General features: G+C 39.9%; 2 protein-coding genes across 2 annotated transcripts in view; one reads left to right on the forward strand and one right to left on the reverse strand.

The window, feature by feature from the left end:
- The window catches only part of CPT2 (carnitine palmitoyltransferase 2), a 109,257-nt gene that overhangs the window by 61,014 nt on the left and 29,012 nt on the right, over positions 1 to 19,231 (forward strand). The window lies entirely within an intron of this gene.
- LRP8 (LDL receptor related protein 8) overlaps positions 1 to 19,231 on the reverse strand; it is a 247,467-nt gene that overhangs the window by 16,574 nt on the left and 211,662 nt on the right. The window contains exons 5-9 of the mRNA XM_081323196.1: positions 17,451 to 17,819; positions 8,783 to 8,905; positions 7,966 to 8,088; positions 552 to 671; positions 307 to 432 (exon numbers count right to left, since the gene is read on the reverse strand). Of these exons, the coding sequence (XP_081179322.1) occupies positions 307 to 432; positions 552 to 671; positions 7,966 to 8,088; positions 8,783 to 8,905; positions 17,451 to 17,819 (861 nt within the window). The remainder of the gene's footprint in view (positions 1 to 306; positions 433 to 551; positions 672 to 7,965; positions 8,089 to 8,782; positions 8,906 to 17,450; positions 17,820 to 19,231) is intronic.

Raw genomic sequence — 19,231 nt, forward strand, 5'->3', positions numbered from 1 at the left:
TAGCAAAAGGCAATTTGAAAAATGATATCAGAAAATGATGCTAGACGATATTTGTTCTACCCCAGGGAAAAGAAACAGGGGAAGTAGGGGAAGTTATCCAGAAGGTTGGATTCAAATCTTAAAATGCAGATGATATTCAGCCCAGGAAGCTGTGGAATTTTGGACATGGATGGGGATGAACCAGCCAAGGCTTAAACTAGATAAAACACAATTACTATAGGCAGGGAAGATGGATTTTATAAATTGTTGATGGAGCTGTGTGATTTTCCACAGATCCACACCGAATGGAATCGAGCATCTTCTTACCTATGGCTTTGCAGTTTTTTGACAGGGTGTCCATCTCATAACCATCGTAACATTCACATTTATAGTCCCCCTTGTAGTTAATGCAGATCTGGCTACACGCATCTGGATTCTCACATTCATCTATATCTAGATTGAGAGTTTAAAATAATTGGTAATTTGACATTAAGCCATCAGATCATGGGAATCTGCAAGTATGTCTGTCTGCAATGACACATTGATCAGGCTTCTGTTTCTATGCAAATTACCTCCACACGTTTTCTTGTCCATAAGCTTGTATCCAGGAGGACATTCACATTCATAGCCAATCTTCAAGTCCTTGCAAATGTGGGAGCAACCACCATTGTTCAGGGCACATTCATTCACATCTAGAAGAGTGACATTATTTAGATTAAAACTGAATTCTGTGCATAAGACTGACATTTTAAAGTGTCCAATGGTTTCAGATATTCCCAGAAACCACTAAAAAGTTTATTTAAATAGACATGAAAACCGTTTTTTCTTCTAAGTAGCAGTGATCTGAACTTTCTTAAGACAACTGACTCATGCAATTTTGGTCTAATTTGTATCTGAAATCTAAGTGCTCATTTGTATTGTTTGCTTTCACTTTATAGGCACAACAGTGGGACCAAGATGTTAAGTAATGAATGAGCTAAGTAAAAATCATCCGATAGTTACCCTAATGCCAACAAGCCCTAAAGATCCTAAACGGGCAAATAGAATAATTTGGCAAGAATGTCCTTCTAATGAATCAGTACTATATATATGAAAGGTTGGACTATAAAATAAGCAAGCAATAAAAATCCAGAAATGTCAACTGCTTCTGGCTCAACTTTTTCCAACTGGATGACTTCCAGATACATTAAGTTTCATTTTACTAGAATTTAGAGCCAGCATTGCCAACTGGAGACTGTTAAGAAATGTATTCCTTCACATCTAGCAGTCATCACACTGGCAAATGCTATTCTAGTGAGGGGTTAGATATCTGTTTAAAGAATCTGTTTTTATAGATGCTAATCTCTAAGAGATACAAAAAGTAGAACTGCAAATATGTGGCTAGATTAAAAAAACAAAACCAAAGCTTCAAAGCATAATACATTGCCAGTCTATGTACTGATGGGAGGAAGATTGTATTCTTCCAAGAATCCAATGGAACTCTAAAAGTATCATTATATATAAAAAAAGAAAAAAAATCAAAAGGGTGGATTTATCCTGATCCTGTTATCCTTAGGTCTGACTATTTGAGACTTTTTTCCATTCTGCTCTTTGTTGCTATGCTAAAGTTATAAATATAATATAATAATGCTTCTTGAAAAGACAAAAAAAATCAACACACTGAAATCCACACATCCATTCGTATCTATTGTTGACCAATACTAAGACCGAATGCTCCCCCAAATATTTGCAATCTATTTCATTTGAATAAAAGAACATCCTGCCTGTAATAATCGTGCACACACCTGGAAATCTGTATGAGCAGAGTTCTGATCATTAGTTCCCCAACGTCAGACACTAAAATTGAAAATGTAGTCCAATTTACCCTGGATACTGTAAATTGCCAAAGGGGTCGAAGGAAGTCATTTTAGTTCTTGAAACAACCATTCACTTGCCTTTCCAATTAACCTATCCAAAGTGAGGGACAAAATGTTTTTCTTTTATTGTGGGATTTGCTGTGCAATTAAATATCTAAGTATCCTGGCTTATGAAGATTTGCTGGACTAGCCCAGATATGTAACTCAGGAGAAAAACAGATGGTGCAGTTCCTTCGATTCTTTCATTTAATGGCAAAAGATGATGAGGAAAAAAAATAACTGGTAGAATATGCTGCATGGGAAAAACTTCCACAACATTTTGCAGCCAAATCTCCAATTCTGACCAGAAAGCCCAATTCACAAAGTTATTAACAACAGTAAATTTATTTTGCTGAGTTAAAAACATGGTGGTGTATTTGGGCTACTGCTTATAATTCAGACTGATCCTGTCAATAACTCTTGCTTACACCAGGCATCAGAAGCCAATTATGCAAAATGAGACTGTAATTCTCAAGACCATCTTCCATTTTAATTGGTAAGCATATCTGTTTTACATTTCCATGCCACTTCATGTCAATGGGTTTTAAGCTGCATACAGTAATAAATTGTAGTTAGAATACTGTAATCACATGGAAGATAAACTCAACAGTTAACAAAGAATAACTATTTCAGACCAAAGCCAGTCATTCTTCTCTGTAGTCTAGAATGCCAAATTTCCTAATTGTTTTACTACAACCCAGAGGGCGAATGGGCCATACAGTGAAAGTGTACTCTGTCTGTGAAAAGGCTGGTAGTGAGAGGCATATAGCTTCAGCAAATAGTCTAGGTTCAGCAAATCACTCTATATTTTAAAGAAATGTATATTTACTGCCCCAATAGATGCAATAGCTACCATGAAACAATCTGTGATTAGCATGTCTCCAGGCAGCTGACTAGCTGTGAATGCTTTCATTAAGTTATGTTATGTATGTTTTTATCAAATTCCATCAAACACTGGGAAAAGTTAGTTTCCCTTAACATTTAAGACTACATTTCTCTGTGTTTTTTCCCCCAGTAGCAAAATAGTTGGCCATTGCCTCTTGTCAGCATGCTTTTTAGCTTCCCTGTTTATCTTGCAGAACTGTACTAGAATGTCCTGCGATCTCCCATCCAAGTATTAACCAGGTCTGGTTCTGCTTAGCTTCTAATTCCAGATGCTGCTCCCTGCTGATATTTCACTGAAAGGATTTCTGGTTTTCTGCACAGGGATATGAAGGAAGCACTGGAATTCCATCCCTGTCTCATTACCTCAATCACAAAGGTTCTTGAACAAGTGTCATTTTGAGCTCATACCATTTACTTCTTCTTTCTTCAGAAAATAGGGCTACAAGAACATTTATTTTAGCATTTAAATTTAAAGTAGAAATTCAGTATAAGGGGGGGGGGGGAGAAAGATTCCAGATAGGTTTGATACTATTACAGAAAAGATGCCTAAAATGTATCACTCCTAAAAGACGCCATATTTGCATCAGATGAAGAGACATGCACAGCAGAATTATGTTAGGGATCCTAATACCCAAAGAGGCTCATGGGAAACAAAATAGTTTTTAAGGCTCACGGGAAACAAAATACCGTAGTTTTTGAAACATCCAAGTTCTAAACCACAAAGCTTTATTTGGCCTTTTAGTTGGCTTTATATGCGCTGGGACAAAGCTGTCAACTGGATTTCATTTAAACAGAATAACTAAATTAATTAATCAATATGATCAGCTCTACACCATATGCTTCATAGGCTTTCCTCTCTTTCAAATTAAAAATGAAAACAATTTTTGGAGAGGCTACGTCTATCTCTGGGGTCACTGAAGACTGGGCATCTCTGCCTAAGATCATTTAAGACTTTAGTTAAAATATTCCATAGTGAATTTCACTCACAAACAAAATGGAACCCAGGCAACACTATAATAATAATAATAATAATAATAATAATAATAATAATAATAATATAATAATAATAATAATAATAATAATAATAATAATAATAATAAGAAGAAGAAGAAGAAGAAGAAGAAGAAGAAGTTGGAAGGGACCTTGGAGGTCATCTAGTCCAACCCCCTGCTCAGGCAGGAAACCTTATACCATTTCAGGCAAATGGCTGTCCAGTCTCTTCTTAAAAACCTCCAGTGTTGGAGCATTCACCACCTCTGGAGGCAGGTTGTTCCACTGGTTAATTGTTCTAACTGTCAGGAAGTTTCTCCTTAGTTCTAGGTTGCTTCTCTCCTTGACTAGTTTCCATCCGGTGCTTCTTGTCCTGCTTTCAGGTGCTTTGGAGAATAGCTTGACTCCCTCTTCTTTGTGGCAGCCCCTGAGATATTGGAACACTGCTATCATGTCACCCCTCACCCTTCTCTTCGTTAAACTACACATACCCAATTCCAGCAACCGTTCCCTATATGTTTTAGCCTCCAGCCCCCTAATCATCTTTGTTGCTCTTCTCTGTACCCTTTCTAGAGTCTCGACATCTTTTTTACATCGTGGTGACCAAAACTGGATGCAGTATTCCAGGTGTGGCCTTACCAAGGCATTGTAAAGTGGTATTAGTACTTAACTTGATCTTGATTCTATCCCTCTGTTAATGCAGCCTAGCACTGTGTTGGCTTTTTTGGCAGCTGCAGCACACTGCTGGCTCATATTGAAGTGATTGTCTACTAAGACTCCGAGATCCCTCTCACAGTTACTACTATTGAGCAAGGTACCACCTATACTATACCTATGCATTTGATTTTTCCTGCCTAAATGTAGAACCTTACTTTTTTCACCATTGAATTTCATTTTGTTAGATAGTGCCCAGTGTTTGAGTCTGTCCAGATCCTTCTGTATCTTAAGCCTATCTTCTGGAGTATTGGCTATTCCTGCCAGCTTGGTGTCGTCTGCAAATTTGATGAGTTCCCCATCTATCCCCTCATCCAAATCATTAATGAAGATATTGAAGAGCACTGGGCCCAGAACAGAGCCCTGGGGCACCCCACTACACACTTCCTTCCATGTAGATGCAGTTCCATTGAGGACCACACGCTGAGTACAGCCTGTCAGCCAGCTATGAATGCATCTGGTGGTGATGCTATCTAACCCACATTTTTCTATCTTATCAAGTAGTAGGTTGTGATCTACTTTATCAAATGCCTTACTGAAGTCCAAGTAAATTATATCTACAGCATTCCTCTGGTCCACTAGTTTTGTCACTTGGTCAAAGAATGTAATAAGATTTGTCTGGCATGATCTGTTTTTGACAAACCCATGTTGACTTTTAGTGATGACTTTGTTTGCATCAAGGTGTTCGCTGATTTGTTGTTTGATTATCTTTTCCAGAATCTTCCCAGGTATTGAGGTCAGGCTGATAGGTCTGTAGTTTCCTGGATCTATTTTTTCCCCTTTTTTGAAGATGGGAACTACATCAGCTCTCTTCCAGTCCTCTGGTAGTTCCCCAGTGCTCCAGGATCTTTGAAAAAATATAGTTCAGTGGTTCTGAGATCACGTCTGCCAGTTCCTTGAGAACCTTGGGGTGTAATCCATCTGGTCCTGGTGATTTGAACTCGTCTAGGCTGGACTAAGACCATAGTCTTCTATGTCAAAAATAGTTCAATTTTTGAAATGCTTTCAAAGGCAGCCGAACCACAGAGTTTGATGCAATAGTTTAATCTAGAGGTTCCTTTAACAATATGATGCAAAATCAAGATCACTCTCCTTCAAAGTACACTAAACCTGATAAAAAGAATTTTGAGACCTCAGCCACTGGTTTTCCAGATTCAAGCTTGTCTAGATTTAGTTTCAGTCACTTCAAATTTATTCAGTCCAGACTGATCTATTTGAAAGAATATATGCTTCCAAAAGATGTTGAGATCTTGGCAAAGAACCGGAATTATGGGAATTGTGGTCCTACAACTTTTGAAAGCACATAAGTTATGCACACCTATACTAGGGTAAACCTCATAATTAGCCTAAAAATGCAGTCATGCCACATGTGCATGCAATGTGGGCATAGAATAAAAAGACATAAAATATAACCAAGGTACTGTATAATTTGATACATCTCTTCATTACTGATGCTATGGAAATTATAAGAACTTCTAAAATGCCACAAAATAACAGGCAATAAAATTTCAGCAGTATAAAAAGCCCCAGTGTTAAAATTCAAATGAATTAAATATATCCTCTTCAACTGAGCACAGAAGCAAAAGAAAGGCTTAGATCCTTTTAATGATCAAGAATTCATCACCACCGTATAAACCAAGGAATAATTTGTTATAGTTCTTCATTACTGATGCTATGGAAATTATAAGGAGCTCTAAAATGCCACAAAATAGCAGGCAATAAAACTTCAGCAGTATAAACAGCTCCTGTGTTAAAATTTAGATGAATTAAATATATCCTCTTCAACTGAGAACAGAACCAAAAGAATAGACTTAGATCTTTTTAATGATCAAGAACATATTAATCAGGGCCAACAGTTTCATTATATTCACCATCGGCTAAAACAAATGTATTTCATCTTACAGGAATAGGATCTTATACTTCTTATACAATAAAGGAACGCATTGTACTAATTAATGACCAGGCATCAATTTTTTATTTTATTTTAATTCCATTTATATCCCGCCCTTCTCCGAAGACTCAGGGCGGCTTACAAGCTTAGCAGTAAAATAAAATAAAATTTAAAAAAAGCATGTCAGAAGGAAATGTTTTTGATAGGCGTTATTTAGTTCAAGCTTCTTTAATTATGTAATTAGGAATCTGGTATTTTAGAATAAGCCCCCAAGTCATGTATACTCAAAAGACATGCTTTATTGACTTTTCTCTGTATATTATTACTTGTAATATTTTTATTGACCCAGGAGCAGATTGCCTATAGACAGAGACTTTGCATGGATAAGGGTGATAGTCCTATAAGTGTATTAGAAACACACACACACACACACACACTGTAATGTTCCTTTTGTTTTTTGCTAGTTTAAAAGCAATAACATGATTAAAGATTTTTTAAGGTTTTTCTAAGGAACTGCCTACATAGTTTTCTTTCATGGAAGAGTATCATCTGAAGCTTTTCCATGAATGTTACCTTCCTCCTTAGGAACATACTGAATCCTGGAATTTCTGCTAATAGTGTGTTTTTCATGGCCCCATTTAAGCACTTATGAAGAATGCCATCCATTTCCTTTGACACAAAAGGCAGGTGGGTTTCCTGTTCCTGGATGTACATAGTTAAGGCCACATGACTGCCTATTAATACAGATGCCTGCCTTGGATGGCCCTCAGAGACTCTGTGTAAATAAGCCTTGGTGGAGCAGTGGGCTAATGCCTCCTTAAGTAACACCAGCTGCCTGCAATTAGTGCAGGTTCGCATCCCACCAGGCTCAAGGTTGACTCAGCCTTCCATCCTTCCGAGGTAGGTAAAATGAGGACCCAGATTGTTGGGGGCAATAAGCTGACTTTGTAATAATGCCGCTTGGGGGGTGTATGAAAGCCCTAATAAGCAGGCATATACATAGAATGAAGGCTACTGCTAAGCTTGTAAGCCGCCCTGAGTCTTCGGAGAAGGGCGGGATATAAATGGAATTAAAATAAAAAAAAATAATGCCTCTGAATTTATTATCTATACAAGTGTAATTTCTGTGAGGAAGAGCGGAGGAGTCATGGACCTGTGTTTCTCCACTCCTGAAATGGGCCATTTTTCATCATGCATTTTTGAAGGACAAACGATAAAAGAAATGGTCTATCTTGATTAAGCCCCTAAACTTTCTTTGCAATTCACAAGAACCACCAAAAAGAATAATTAGCATCATCAGGAGACTGAATACGGAGAATTTTCTGTTCTGTGATGGGATGAAATCTCTCTCTCTTTTTTTTTTTGCAATCAGCCCAGGATTCATGACATTTAAGATGATGCGGAATATCACCTGGAATATGCAAAAACCTAAAATCCCAAGAATCAAATCTTAGTTCCATTTTCTCCATTCACTAGTCACAAAGACAAGATAAGCAGAAGAACTAAAGGAGAACGATAATAGTGGTTGAGGCTCCTCTTTCTGGTAGTGCTAAACATATGAGCATGGAAGAGATTGTTAAAGATGGAGGAAGAAATAAGAAGGTACTATACCACAAACTTTTAGAGGCTCATCGGACCAGTCCCTGCAGTCCCTGTGTGAGTCGCACACCTTGACTTCCTCTATGCACTCTCCACTTTTACACTGAAATTTGGTGGGACTCTCGCATGCCGCTTCTGTTAGGTCAGGCAAGGAAGGAAAAGCAGCTGAAGTTAGATTAGGTACATGGACATGAAGATGCATTATGATTCAAGAAGTAATTAGAAAAAATGAGATATGGTTTTAGTGGCAGGATATTGAGATGTGACCAGGGACGCAGTAGCTCAGTGGGTTAGGACGCTGAGCTTGTCGATCAGAAGGTCGGCAGTTTGGCGGGTCGAATCCCGAGTGCTACGTAGCAGAGTGAGCACCTGTTACTCGTCCCAGCTTCTGCCAACCTAGCAGTTCGAAAGCACGTGAAAATGCAAGTAGAAAAATAGGGACCACTACGGTGGGAAGGTAACAGCATTCCGTGTGCCTTTGGCATCTAGTCATGCCGGCCACATGACCACGGAGACGTCCTCGGACAAGCGCTGGCTCTTCGGCTTTGAAACGGAGATGAGCACCGGCCCCTAGAGTCGGAAACGGCTAGCACGCATGTGCGGGGGAAACTTTACCTTTTTATTTAGATGCGATGGATGAGAACAAAGCCTGCTCATCAGTGTCACTGATGAGACCTCACTGCTGGAATACACTAAACAGCAGAGTATACTAAGATGAACAGGGGATTTGCTTCTGGGGAATGGAGGACTCCCTGGCATCTAAGCACTTTCTAACAGTGTTTTCTGCTACACCCCAAGCCAGGAGACTTATCCCATCTAGCATATCTACCATGAACACAGCCAGCTTCATCACTGTTGTCAGGGCAATCATGCACTTTGTTGCACTGTTTAACTCCATGGATACAGGTCCCATCACCACACTGGAATTCATCAGGGCTGCAGGTCACCAAGGCTTAAAAACAAAAAGGAAAACAAAAGCACCATCACCACCTGTTGCGTTCTTTTCACGGGGTTTCTAATTGTCAGTAATTCTAAAGTTCTAGGGGTATCCAACAGTCCTACATTGGATTTGTTATATGCTGCCCAGAGTCACTTTCCGTGCAATGGGCGCTCATCGGAATTTGACAGATAAATAAATAAATTGGAGTTTGGAATCATTTCCCAATTCAACATGGCATAAAAGAGGTGGAAGAATATTGTCTGCTTTCATTTTCAAGTGGTTTGTTCTTAAAGATAAGTCAGCTATCATGGTTAATATGGATTTAAAAATCCAAGGTTTAACATTCGTGGTTCATTGTGAATATTTTCCTAACAACTACGAGTTTTCTGCAGTTCTCATAGTTCTTTCTTTTCACCCCACACCATTCATTTGCTGAACAAGAATAATATTGTAATTTCATTGCAGATGTTTAATTCTTTTATAACTTTATAGAGATTAGGGAAAAGGCTATTTGCTAAAGCATTACGTTGAAACTTTAATAGTTTGAAATATTATAGTATAATAAAATGATAACAAATTGTTAAATTATTTCAGGCAAGAATAAAATGAAAAGAATACATCCATTTATGAGGGGAACACACCTGGAAGAACATAATGGGAGGCTTCCAGAAATAATAACGGACTCTTAGCAATTAAGAAGCAATTAAGGCAGCTAGAGAAGGGGGAGGTAAAAATTACATCTTTTTTTATTGAAAAGTTTTACAAAATTTAATAATAAAAAACCCCTCCCCATCAGCCCTCCCCCCTTCCCTCCCCCCCAGACTTCCCAAAGCAGAATACAGGGTATTATATCTAACAATCTTATGCAAACATATGCTAAATATCTATTAAAACATTAACAAACCTTCCACTCTTTAAACTATTTGAAATTTTTTAGTCTCATATTTGTTCTGAATATAATCAATCCATCTTTTCCATTCCAAAATATATTTTTCTTGTGATTGTTCTTTCAAATATGCTGAAACTTTTGCCATTTCAGCCACATCCATCACTTTAAGTGTCCATTGTTCTATTAAGTGTCCAATGTTGCGCCACCAAAAGTCTAGCTGCCGTTATTAAATGTAACATTAATTTGGTTTCTGTATTACATCTTGACGTTTAAACATTCTGATGCTTTAAGTTCCATTCAACCTTGCCTGATCTTAAAAAGCTAAGCAGGCTTGGACTTGGCTAGTATATAGTTGGGACTTCACCAGAAAAAACTGAGGAAGCCATCCTAAACTGGAAAGCAAAATGTCCTCTCCAAGAGTGACACCATTTCGATATTATTGCTAAGAAAATTACATGGCTGCTTTCTTTAAACCAGCAGCTTGACTCAAAAGTGATCTTACCTTTATTTAATCTCCATATCCAACTCCCGAACAATAAACGGCTATTGTTAGCCCACTTATATTGCTACTTGCTAACAATTTTTAAATCCGCCTAAAGCTTTTTGAGAAAGCACAAAGCGCGTCAAGGCCGAGTGTCACTGTCGACAACAGTTGCAGAACCACAGCAAAAATGCCTCTCTGGAATCATGTATTTTCCCCTTGGAGTGCCCTATCCTTACTTTAAATGACAGAAAATCACTGTCAAAGAGTAGCTCAAGCAATATGACACAGACACTAATTCAGATGATCCAAGAAGATTGTGACAGAATCTCCTCAGCAATTTTACTGTCAGGAGGAACAGAAATTATGGCATCTTGGACACAAGAAGAATAGACTGTCATGTGTCCAGCAAGTATTGAAGATATGATAAACACACTGAAGTATAAATACAATTAGACTATAAATTACAGGCATTCAAAATCACTGTAGTGAACCATATGTTGGCAAACAGAGTATCTACATAATGCTAACCTCCCCCCAAAGAGTAAACATATAGAAGTCAATTCACAGATCACTGCGTAAGTTAAAAAGCACATTTGTAAATAGTAGCAAGGATTTTATTTTATGTAGCATGTCAACCCCTTCGAGAAAGAACTTTCTGAACGTCTCCTATTGGGAGCTTTTTTTTTGAGAATTAGTGAAGTGCAACAAGAGGCACTAAACTAGACATTGTTCTGAATGGTAAATTCAGGAATTGCTCTTTTCTCCTTGGGTTTCAGGTGGAATACCAACTGCCAAGTTATAGCTCACTTCAATTTAAATCATTTTAATTTCATTAAAGTTCATGGGATTGAGCTCGTTTAATGAAAAATAAGCAGTCTAGGTAATTAGAAAATTAAGCCTTGGAATTCATGGAATCAGTCTTGGCTTCATTTATGCATGAGAGTCTTCTAACATAATACTGTATTAGCAAACTATTTGGCTGGTTCATGGAAAGCCATTAACATCAGAGATAAAGCCTCTGCTTATTAATAACTGCATACTGAAATGGAGTCAAACTAGACAGTATTTGATACCATGTTAGAATATTAAATGTGAATACAGAAGATAAAGTTGGAAACACAATATACACATATGGATGGATGGAAAAGTAAGGTCTTTGCTCATAATATCACAATAAGAAAAAGTCATGATCAGGCCCTATAATCTACATAAAGATAACAGTAATGATAAAGTCTCCTTTGAGTCAAGTTGGACTCCTGATGCCTTTATAGAACCTAACCATTAAACTGCTTACTACATCAGTACTACAGATAGACCTCGACTTACAACCAATTGTTTAGTGACCTTTCAAAGCTACCATGGCCCAAAAAAAGTGGGCCTACGGTCACGAGATCAACATTTGGCCACTTAGCAACTGGCTCATAATTTATGATGGGTTGCAGTGTTCTGAGGTCATGTGGTCAACTTTTGTAACCGTCTGGCAACCAAAGTCATCAGGGAAACCAGATTCACTTATCAATTGTGTTACTAAACAACTGCAGTGATCCATTTAAAAACGGTGGCAACAAAGGTTGTAAAATGGGGCAAAACTCACTTAACAACTGTCTTGTTTAGCAACAGAAATGTTGGGCTCAGTTGTGGTTGTAAGTTAAAGACTATCTGTATACACACATGTGGAACATCCCATCCTAAGAATTGCATGGGTGCCTGCAGAACAAATGGAAACAGGAAGATATACCTGGAAAGGAAAGGTTTTAGGGATCAGCTGTGTTCATCAGGCAAAATTGCCTCATTGCACATTTGGTGCTGCCTTTGATAATCTGTACTTCACTAACTCCATTAGTATTGATTATTCAGCAATCTTTGTTTCTCAAAGCATATACTGAAGCATGCTTTATATCAGAATTGTTTTCATATTTCAATAATATAAAGGTATTCCTAAAGATATTTTAGGTTTTATAATGGGTTGCTTATTCTGAGTCTTTCTGGAATCCCTTTGGATCCTTGAGCAGGAGATACCAGGAACCGAAATTAGAACTATATCTGCCAATTATCTACGCACCAAAATCCTCTGAAAAGGTTTAAATAAATATACACTATATAAATATAAAAATATAAATATGCACACACACAAAAATCAAGACATCAGCCACTAGGTGTTTTTCCCCCCAAACACATATTCTATTTGTTTCTTTGTTCATCTGCTGTTCTCTGTTTTTGTTCATTTGCCAAAGCATTTTTATTTGTTTTCAGCACTAAAATGGAGTCCTCATTTTAGTTTCTTCCCTCAAAATCAACTTATGACAACAGTTGACAAATGTAGCCTTGAAACAGATTTTAAATTTAGGACACATTTCATTTATATATGAGATACTGCAGTTTGGAGCTGAGTACAAATAAAAGAAAGTTGATCATTTTAAGTTCTTTGCCAAAAAGAGGAACTAGAAACTCAAAAAATTAAAAAGCTTATCACAGATATACAAACAATGATCTAATGTAGATACAGCAGTTCAGACATGTTTGTTGGACTAAGAATGGACTAGTCCCTAGGGGACCCAGCTCTCTAATCTTCCTTCCCTCTTTACCTCATGTCAATTCAATACTTTCTAGTTAGTTGAACCACAATTTCCCATGATGCCTGAACCTGAGAAGCCTGGTTTGAGTATTCCCTACAAAACAAAATATCAGACTCAGAAACTGTGCTTTAATCTTTCTGACTCTATGAAGAGCTCAAACAGTTTCCCAGAGAAATGTCACTGAAAATCATGCTTCGGTAAATCAGGATGGATTGAAATAAATCATGCAAGAGAAGAAACTTCCAAGCATATAAAGCTTATTCTTGGGCCTGTACTGAAATTTACTCTGAGTGGGGCTGGTACTAAAAGGCTGTCAAAATGCCACATGTTGGATAAGCCACTATCTTGTACAGGTAATTCTTGAGTTGTGACCACAATTGACCCCAAAATTTATTTTATTTTATTTTATTTTTTAAATTTAATTTGTATACCGCCCTTCTCCCGAAGGACTCAGGCCGGTGAACAGGGCAATACATAATAAAAAACAAGGTACAAAAATTAAAAAGTAATTAAACAGCAATGCCCGTAATAAATTAATACAGATTAAAAGGTTAAGATCAATTTATAAAACCCGACCCCATCCCATCAGGCCAGGCCAGCTTGTTCAAAGAGGTAGGTTTTAAGATCGCGCCGGAAGGAGCGGAGATCAGGCGCCATCCGGAGCTCGACCGGAAGATGGTTCCATAAATCCGGCGCGCCCACAGAGAACGCCCTCCCCCTGGGGGCCACCAGTCGGCATTCTTTGACCGGTGGCACCCTGAGGAGGCCCTCTCTGTGGGAGCGTACTGGGCGGAGGGAAGTTGACGCCGGCCGCAGGTGCTCCCCAAGGTATTCTGGACCCATGCCATGTAGGGCTTTGTAGGTCATTACTAACACCTTGAATCTCACCCGGAAGACACCTGGAAGCCAATGCAGCTCGCGGAGCAGAGGTGTGACATGGGAGTGTCGGGAAACTCCCAACACAACTCTTGCGGCTGCATTCTGTACCAGTTGGAGCCTCTGAGTGGTCTTCAAGGGTAGCCCCATGTAGAGAGCGTTGCAGTAGTCAAGACGAGAGGTCACGAGCGCGTGAGTGACCGTACGTAGGGCATCCCGGTCTAGATAGGGCCGCAACTGGCGCACCAGGCGAACCTGGGCGAAGGCCCCCCTAGTCACAGCTACTATATGGTGAATCTAGGAGGACTCCCAAGTTGCGAGCCCTATCTACGGGGGGTAATAACTCACCCCCCATAACAAGGGGTGGAATATCCTGAATATCCCAAGATGCTGGTACGCACAGCCACTCAGTCTTGTCAGGGTTGAGTCGAAGCCTGTTCCTCCCCATCCAGACCCGAACCGCCTCCAGGCAACGGGACATCACGTCGAGGGCATCACTGGGGTGGTTTGGGGTCAAAATGAAAAGCTGGGTATCATCAGCATACTGATGATACCCAACTCCAAAACCACGAATGATCTCACCCAGCGGTTTCATGTAGATGTTGAACAGGAGAGGTGAGAGGACCGACCCCTGAGGGACTCCACAAATGAGAGGCCTTGCAGTCGACCTCTGCCCCCCTGCTAACACCGACTGCGAGCGTCCCAGGAGATAGGAGGAGAACCACTGAAGGACCGTGCCTCCCACTCCCAGTCCCCTGAGGCGCCGCAGCAGGATACCATGGTCGATGGTATCGAAAGCCGCCGAGAGGTCTAATAGGACTAGGACAGAGGAATATCCCCTGTCCCGAGCCCTCCAGAGATCATTCACCAGCGCGACCAATGCCGTCTCCGTGCTGTACCCGGGCCTGAAGCCCGATTGGTACGGGTCTAGATAATCCCCTTCATCCAGAACTAGAGGGAGCTGATGCGCCACCACACTCTCAACAACCTTCGCAAGAAAGCGAAGGTTGGAGACCGGATGAAAGTTATTCAACACAGCTGGGTCCAAGGCAGGCTTCTTGAGGAGAGGTCTCACCACCGCCTCTTTCAAGGCGGTGGGGAAACTACCCTCACTCAAAGAGGCAGATATAACCACCTGGAACCAGCCTCGTGTCCCCTCCCAGGCTGCATAAACCAGCCAGGAAGGGCACGGGTCCAATAAACATGTGGTGGAGCTCAGCCCCCCCATAATCCTGTCCACTTCCTCCGGAGTTACAGGATCGAACTCCTCCCAGATAACATTGACAAGACCACCCGTGTCCTGATCGTCCGACTCTGCCCAGTCGGAGTCCAAACTGGTCCGAATCCGAGCGATTTTGTCCGACAGATGTTGACTAAACTACTCGGCACGCCCCTGCAAGGGTTCCTCACTCACCTCCTGATTAAGGAGGGAGCGGGTCACCCTAAACAGGGCGGCCGGGCGATTATCTGCGGACGCGATGAGGGTAGCGAAGTAATTAGACCTCACCACCCTCATCGCTGCGAGATAAGACCTGATATGGGTTCTTAGTCACAATCGGTCGGATTCAGATCGGCTGGACCTCCAACCGCTCTCTAGGCCCCGTCTCCGACGCTTCATCTCCCGGAGCTCCGCGAAGAACCATGGAGCCCACTGGGATCTGCACCAGGTCAGGGGCCGCAAGGGTACAACTCGGTCCAGTGCCTCCGTGGCCGTCCTTTCCCAGGCTTCTGGGAAATTTCTGTTGCTAAGTGAAAACTTGTTAAGCGAATCACTGCAGTCGTTAAATAAATAACATGGTTGTTAATTGAATCTGGTTTCTTCATTCACTTTGCCTGCCAGAAGGTTGCAAAAGGTGATCATATGACCCTAAGCCACTGCAAAATAAAAAAATAGCAGGAGAAAAATAAAACAGAAGGGAAGACTAGAATTAGGTAAGACTAGCCAAAGTAAAAAAGTAAAAAGGGACGCGGTGGCTCAGTGGGTTAGGACGCTGAGCTTGTCAATCAGAAGGTCGGCAGTTTGGCGGGTCGAATCCCGAGTGCCGCATAACAGAGTGAGCGCCTGTTACTCGTCCCAGCTTCTGCCAACCTAGCAGTTTGAAAGCATGTAAAAATGCAAGTAGAAAAATAGGGACCACTACGGTGGGAAGGTAACAGCGTTCCGTGCGCCTTTGGCATCTAGTCACGCCGGCCACATGACCACGGAGACGTCCTCGGACAAGCGCTGGCTCTTCGGCTTTGAAACGGAGATGAGCACCGGCCCCTAGAGTCAGAAACGACTAGCATGCATGTGCGGGGGAACCTTTACCTTTACCTTAGCCAAAGTAATCCATAAAGGAATAAAAGAACAAGACAAACAGTAGTAATCCATAAGGTAAATTTTAAATTGGGGAATAGGAATTTCCTTCTGTATCTGACAACTTAACGTATTTGCCCAATTTATATGATTTTTATTAATTCTCAATAATTTTGTAAATAAATTGCACAAGGCTTTCTTGGCAAATTAAAAAGATTCAGTCCTCAAGCAAAAATTGTGCACCAGGCAGCTGTTTTTCAGCCACCCTGCTTATGCATAGCTTTGTATAAATATTTCATTTCCATGTTACATTTATAAATATTTCAGTGAAACATTTTCTCAATTTCTGTCTGTCTGTCTCTTAAGCCTTGGGTGAATGACTAGCTTAAAGTACTTAGCACCTAAAAATGGATGAAACATTGTATGAAGAGAAATGTAATATTCAATAGCTCAGGGCCCATATGAACTTGAATATTTACAGAAGAGGACCTTCAATTTTTGGCACACAAAGCTACTCAAGCTGCAGATACAAGCATTTTTCCTTACAATTTAAAATGAGACACAGATAGGAATACAAACTAGATATACCTTTTTACAGAAAACAACTGTAAAATTAACTAGTAAGTCAAATGGACCTATTTGTTAACGCTGCTAACATTGGATGTTCTTGCTTTGACAACAGATGAAAATGCAGCCATTTTCTCTATGCTTTTAGAATTAGTTGGTACTGGGAGGGGGGAATTGGAATGAGAGTTCAGTTAGTCATAATAATAATAACTCTGCTGTGGGAATCCAAGGACAAACTGGGTCCAGAGCTGATAATTTTGGCGGGCTGGAGAGCTGGGGAGAGAGCCCATGCTTCAAGCTAATTGGGGAACGTGATTTATGACAGTTTATTGGGGGTGGGAATTGTACTCTGTTACTTTCTATCCAGGGGAGAGGAATTTAGTTTTTGGGTTCAACTATGTTCAACTTTTATGTAGAAATAAAAGATTCTTTAAGGAAAACAATACCTTGAAGTTCTTTTGAAAGGTTTTATCTGTCGGAACCATGACACTATTATTAATTACTCAGTTCTAGATACAATGTAGAATCAATATACAATATTAGCAACTAGCACGTGCTTAATTTAAACAAAAAATGGTATCAGTGTTCTATTTAGGATTAATATTGTTTTAAAGAACAATCTTGATTGTCAGGCACTTCAACTATATAATCTTGTTATTAATCTGGGCAATTGGGAACAAAGACCTAACTAACCAGATACGACATCTCAGAGGTGGAGTTATAACTTCTTGCAAAATTAAAGATGTTCGCAAGTTCTGCAGCTCTGAGGACTCTCACACAGAATTGAAATACAAAGGCCTTCTCATCAGGATCAACTGCGATGGATGGACCCCCTTCTCCAAAGACAGTTCAAAATTTTGGACACTTACAACAATCTTGTTCATCTGACTTGTCTTTGCAGTCCTCGTCTCCGTCGCATTTCCAGTTCAAATGGATACATTCCCCATTGCCACACTGGAACTCGTGTGCTGCACAGGTGCTTGTGATCTGTGGTTTGAGTTTGTACCCGCACTTCTCCATGGACTCATCTGAGAGGTCCTCACAATCAGGCTGTTTGTCACAGACCCAAATCTGCGGGATGCACAGGCTATTGTTGCACTGGAACTCACTGGGGTTGCATGTGAATGGAGGGCACTTCCTCTCATCACTGCCATCGCCACAGTCATCATCACCGTCACAGACAAAGATGGTGGCTATGCAGGTCTTGTTGCTGCACTGGAATTCACTTGAAGAACACACTTGGGGGGGGGAAAACCACAAAATATGTAAGGGTTAGCTCAAGCTTACCTATCCAACTTTTTTATTTCATATTTTAAATCTTCAAAAAGTTATCCTGCTCCTACATATCTTTTCCCTACAGCCCTGGAAAGCAATGCTTGTACATTTATATTCTTTTAATACCGTTCCAGCCTGATCCTTCCATTTGTTGCTCATTGGAAAAAAGCAATCAAAACCTTCTTGCTCTTTTAGCCATCTGTTCGTGTTTTAGGATGCCGATTGGTCCATGCGATGCTTCTCCCCTCTGTCCTTCATCTCTGCTCCTGTTTCATAGCAACTGAAAGTACTGTTCCTGTGTAGCCTGTCAACTTTTGGTCAGGGTAAACGTTATATGGAAAATATAACAGATACTTACTTTTACTTGGTTCATAAATGAATAAGAGTTTATAAAAAACCCTGCTGATCAAATGGAAGTCCTACATTTTGTTCCTAGTGCTGCCTATGGTAAGCTCATAAATAGAACATGAGGTAAAAAGCACCCTTATATCTGCGATTTCCCCACTGGTATTCAGAGGCATACAATCTCTGGCCTTGCATTTAATTCAGGTAGTCCTCAAGTTTCAACCACAATAGAGTTTGCAATTTTGGTTGTAAGTTGTAGAGTGCGTACATTTAGGTACCATATGATGGGATTCTATCATTTTTATGACAGACTTAAAGTGTGTCACCACACGTGGTCATTAAGCGAATCATTTTTTATTTTATTTTGCCAGAATGTGACAAAAACGGCTGGAAACTGTCAAAAAATGTCAGGTATCATGGCCACATGACTGTTGGGTGCTGTCACCAGTAGTAAATGCAAGCTGGTTGCCAAATGCCTGGAATATGAAAACATGACCGAGGGGGGAGAGGCGCCAGCAGTTACAACTTCAAGGACATGTCATAAGTAGCTATTTTCAAGTCCACCATAATTTTGAACAATCGTTAAACAATTGGTCTGTGCCTGTAGCCATATTTAGTAACAACCATCTATAATTAGACCAACAGATCATTCTGCCCAATTATTTTTTCACACTGTGTATGTATCTATATACAGATTCATCCATAATTCCTCCTGCCTTGTTTCCCTTTTATATATCTATTCCAGCTTTAAATATTTGATACCAGAATTATATGCTTTCTTCTAAGTTTGCTTTTCCTTAATATTACTGAGAAGTTCAACCATGCTGATTGGTTTGCACTTATGTTAGTATTCTTGCACATTATTTGACAAGAAAGGCAGAAAAGAATAAAGGTTCATCTGTTATCTGAAGTTTAGGATTTGTACATTTTACACTCACTTCCATATTACAAAATTGGCATAAGAACAATTTTATATATTACTATCTTTTTCTTTCATAATTTATTATTTTAATAGTATTATGCATCTCAC

This window comes from Vipera berus, assembly GCF_964194415.1.
Source record: "Vipera berus genome assembly, chromosome: 3".
Classification (NCBI taxonomy): Eukaryota; Metazoa; Chordata; class Lepidosauria; order Squamata; family Viperidae; genus Vipera; species Vipera berus.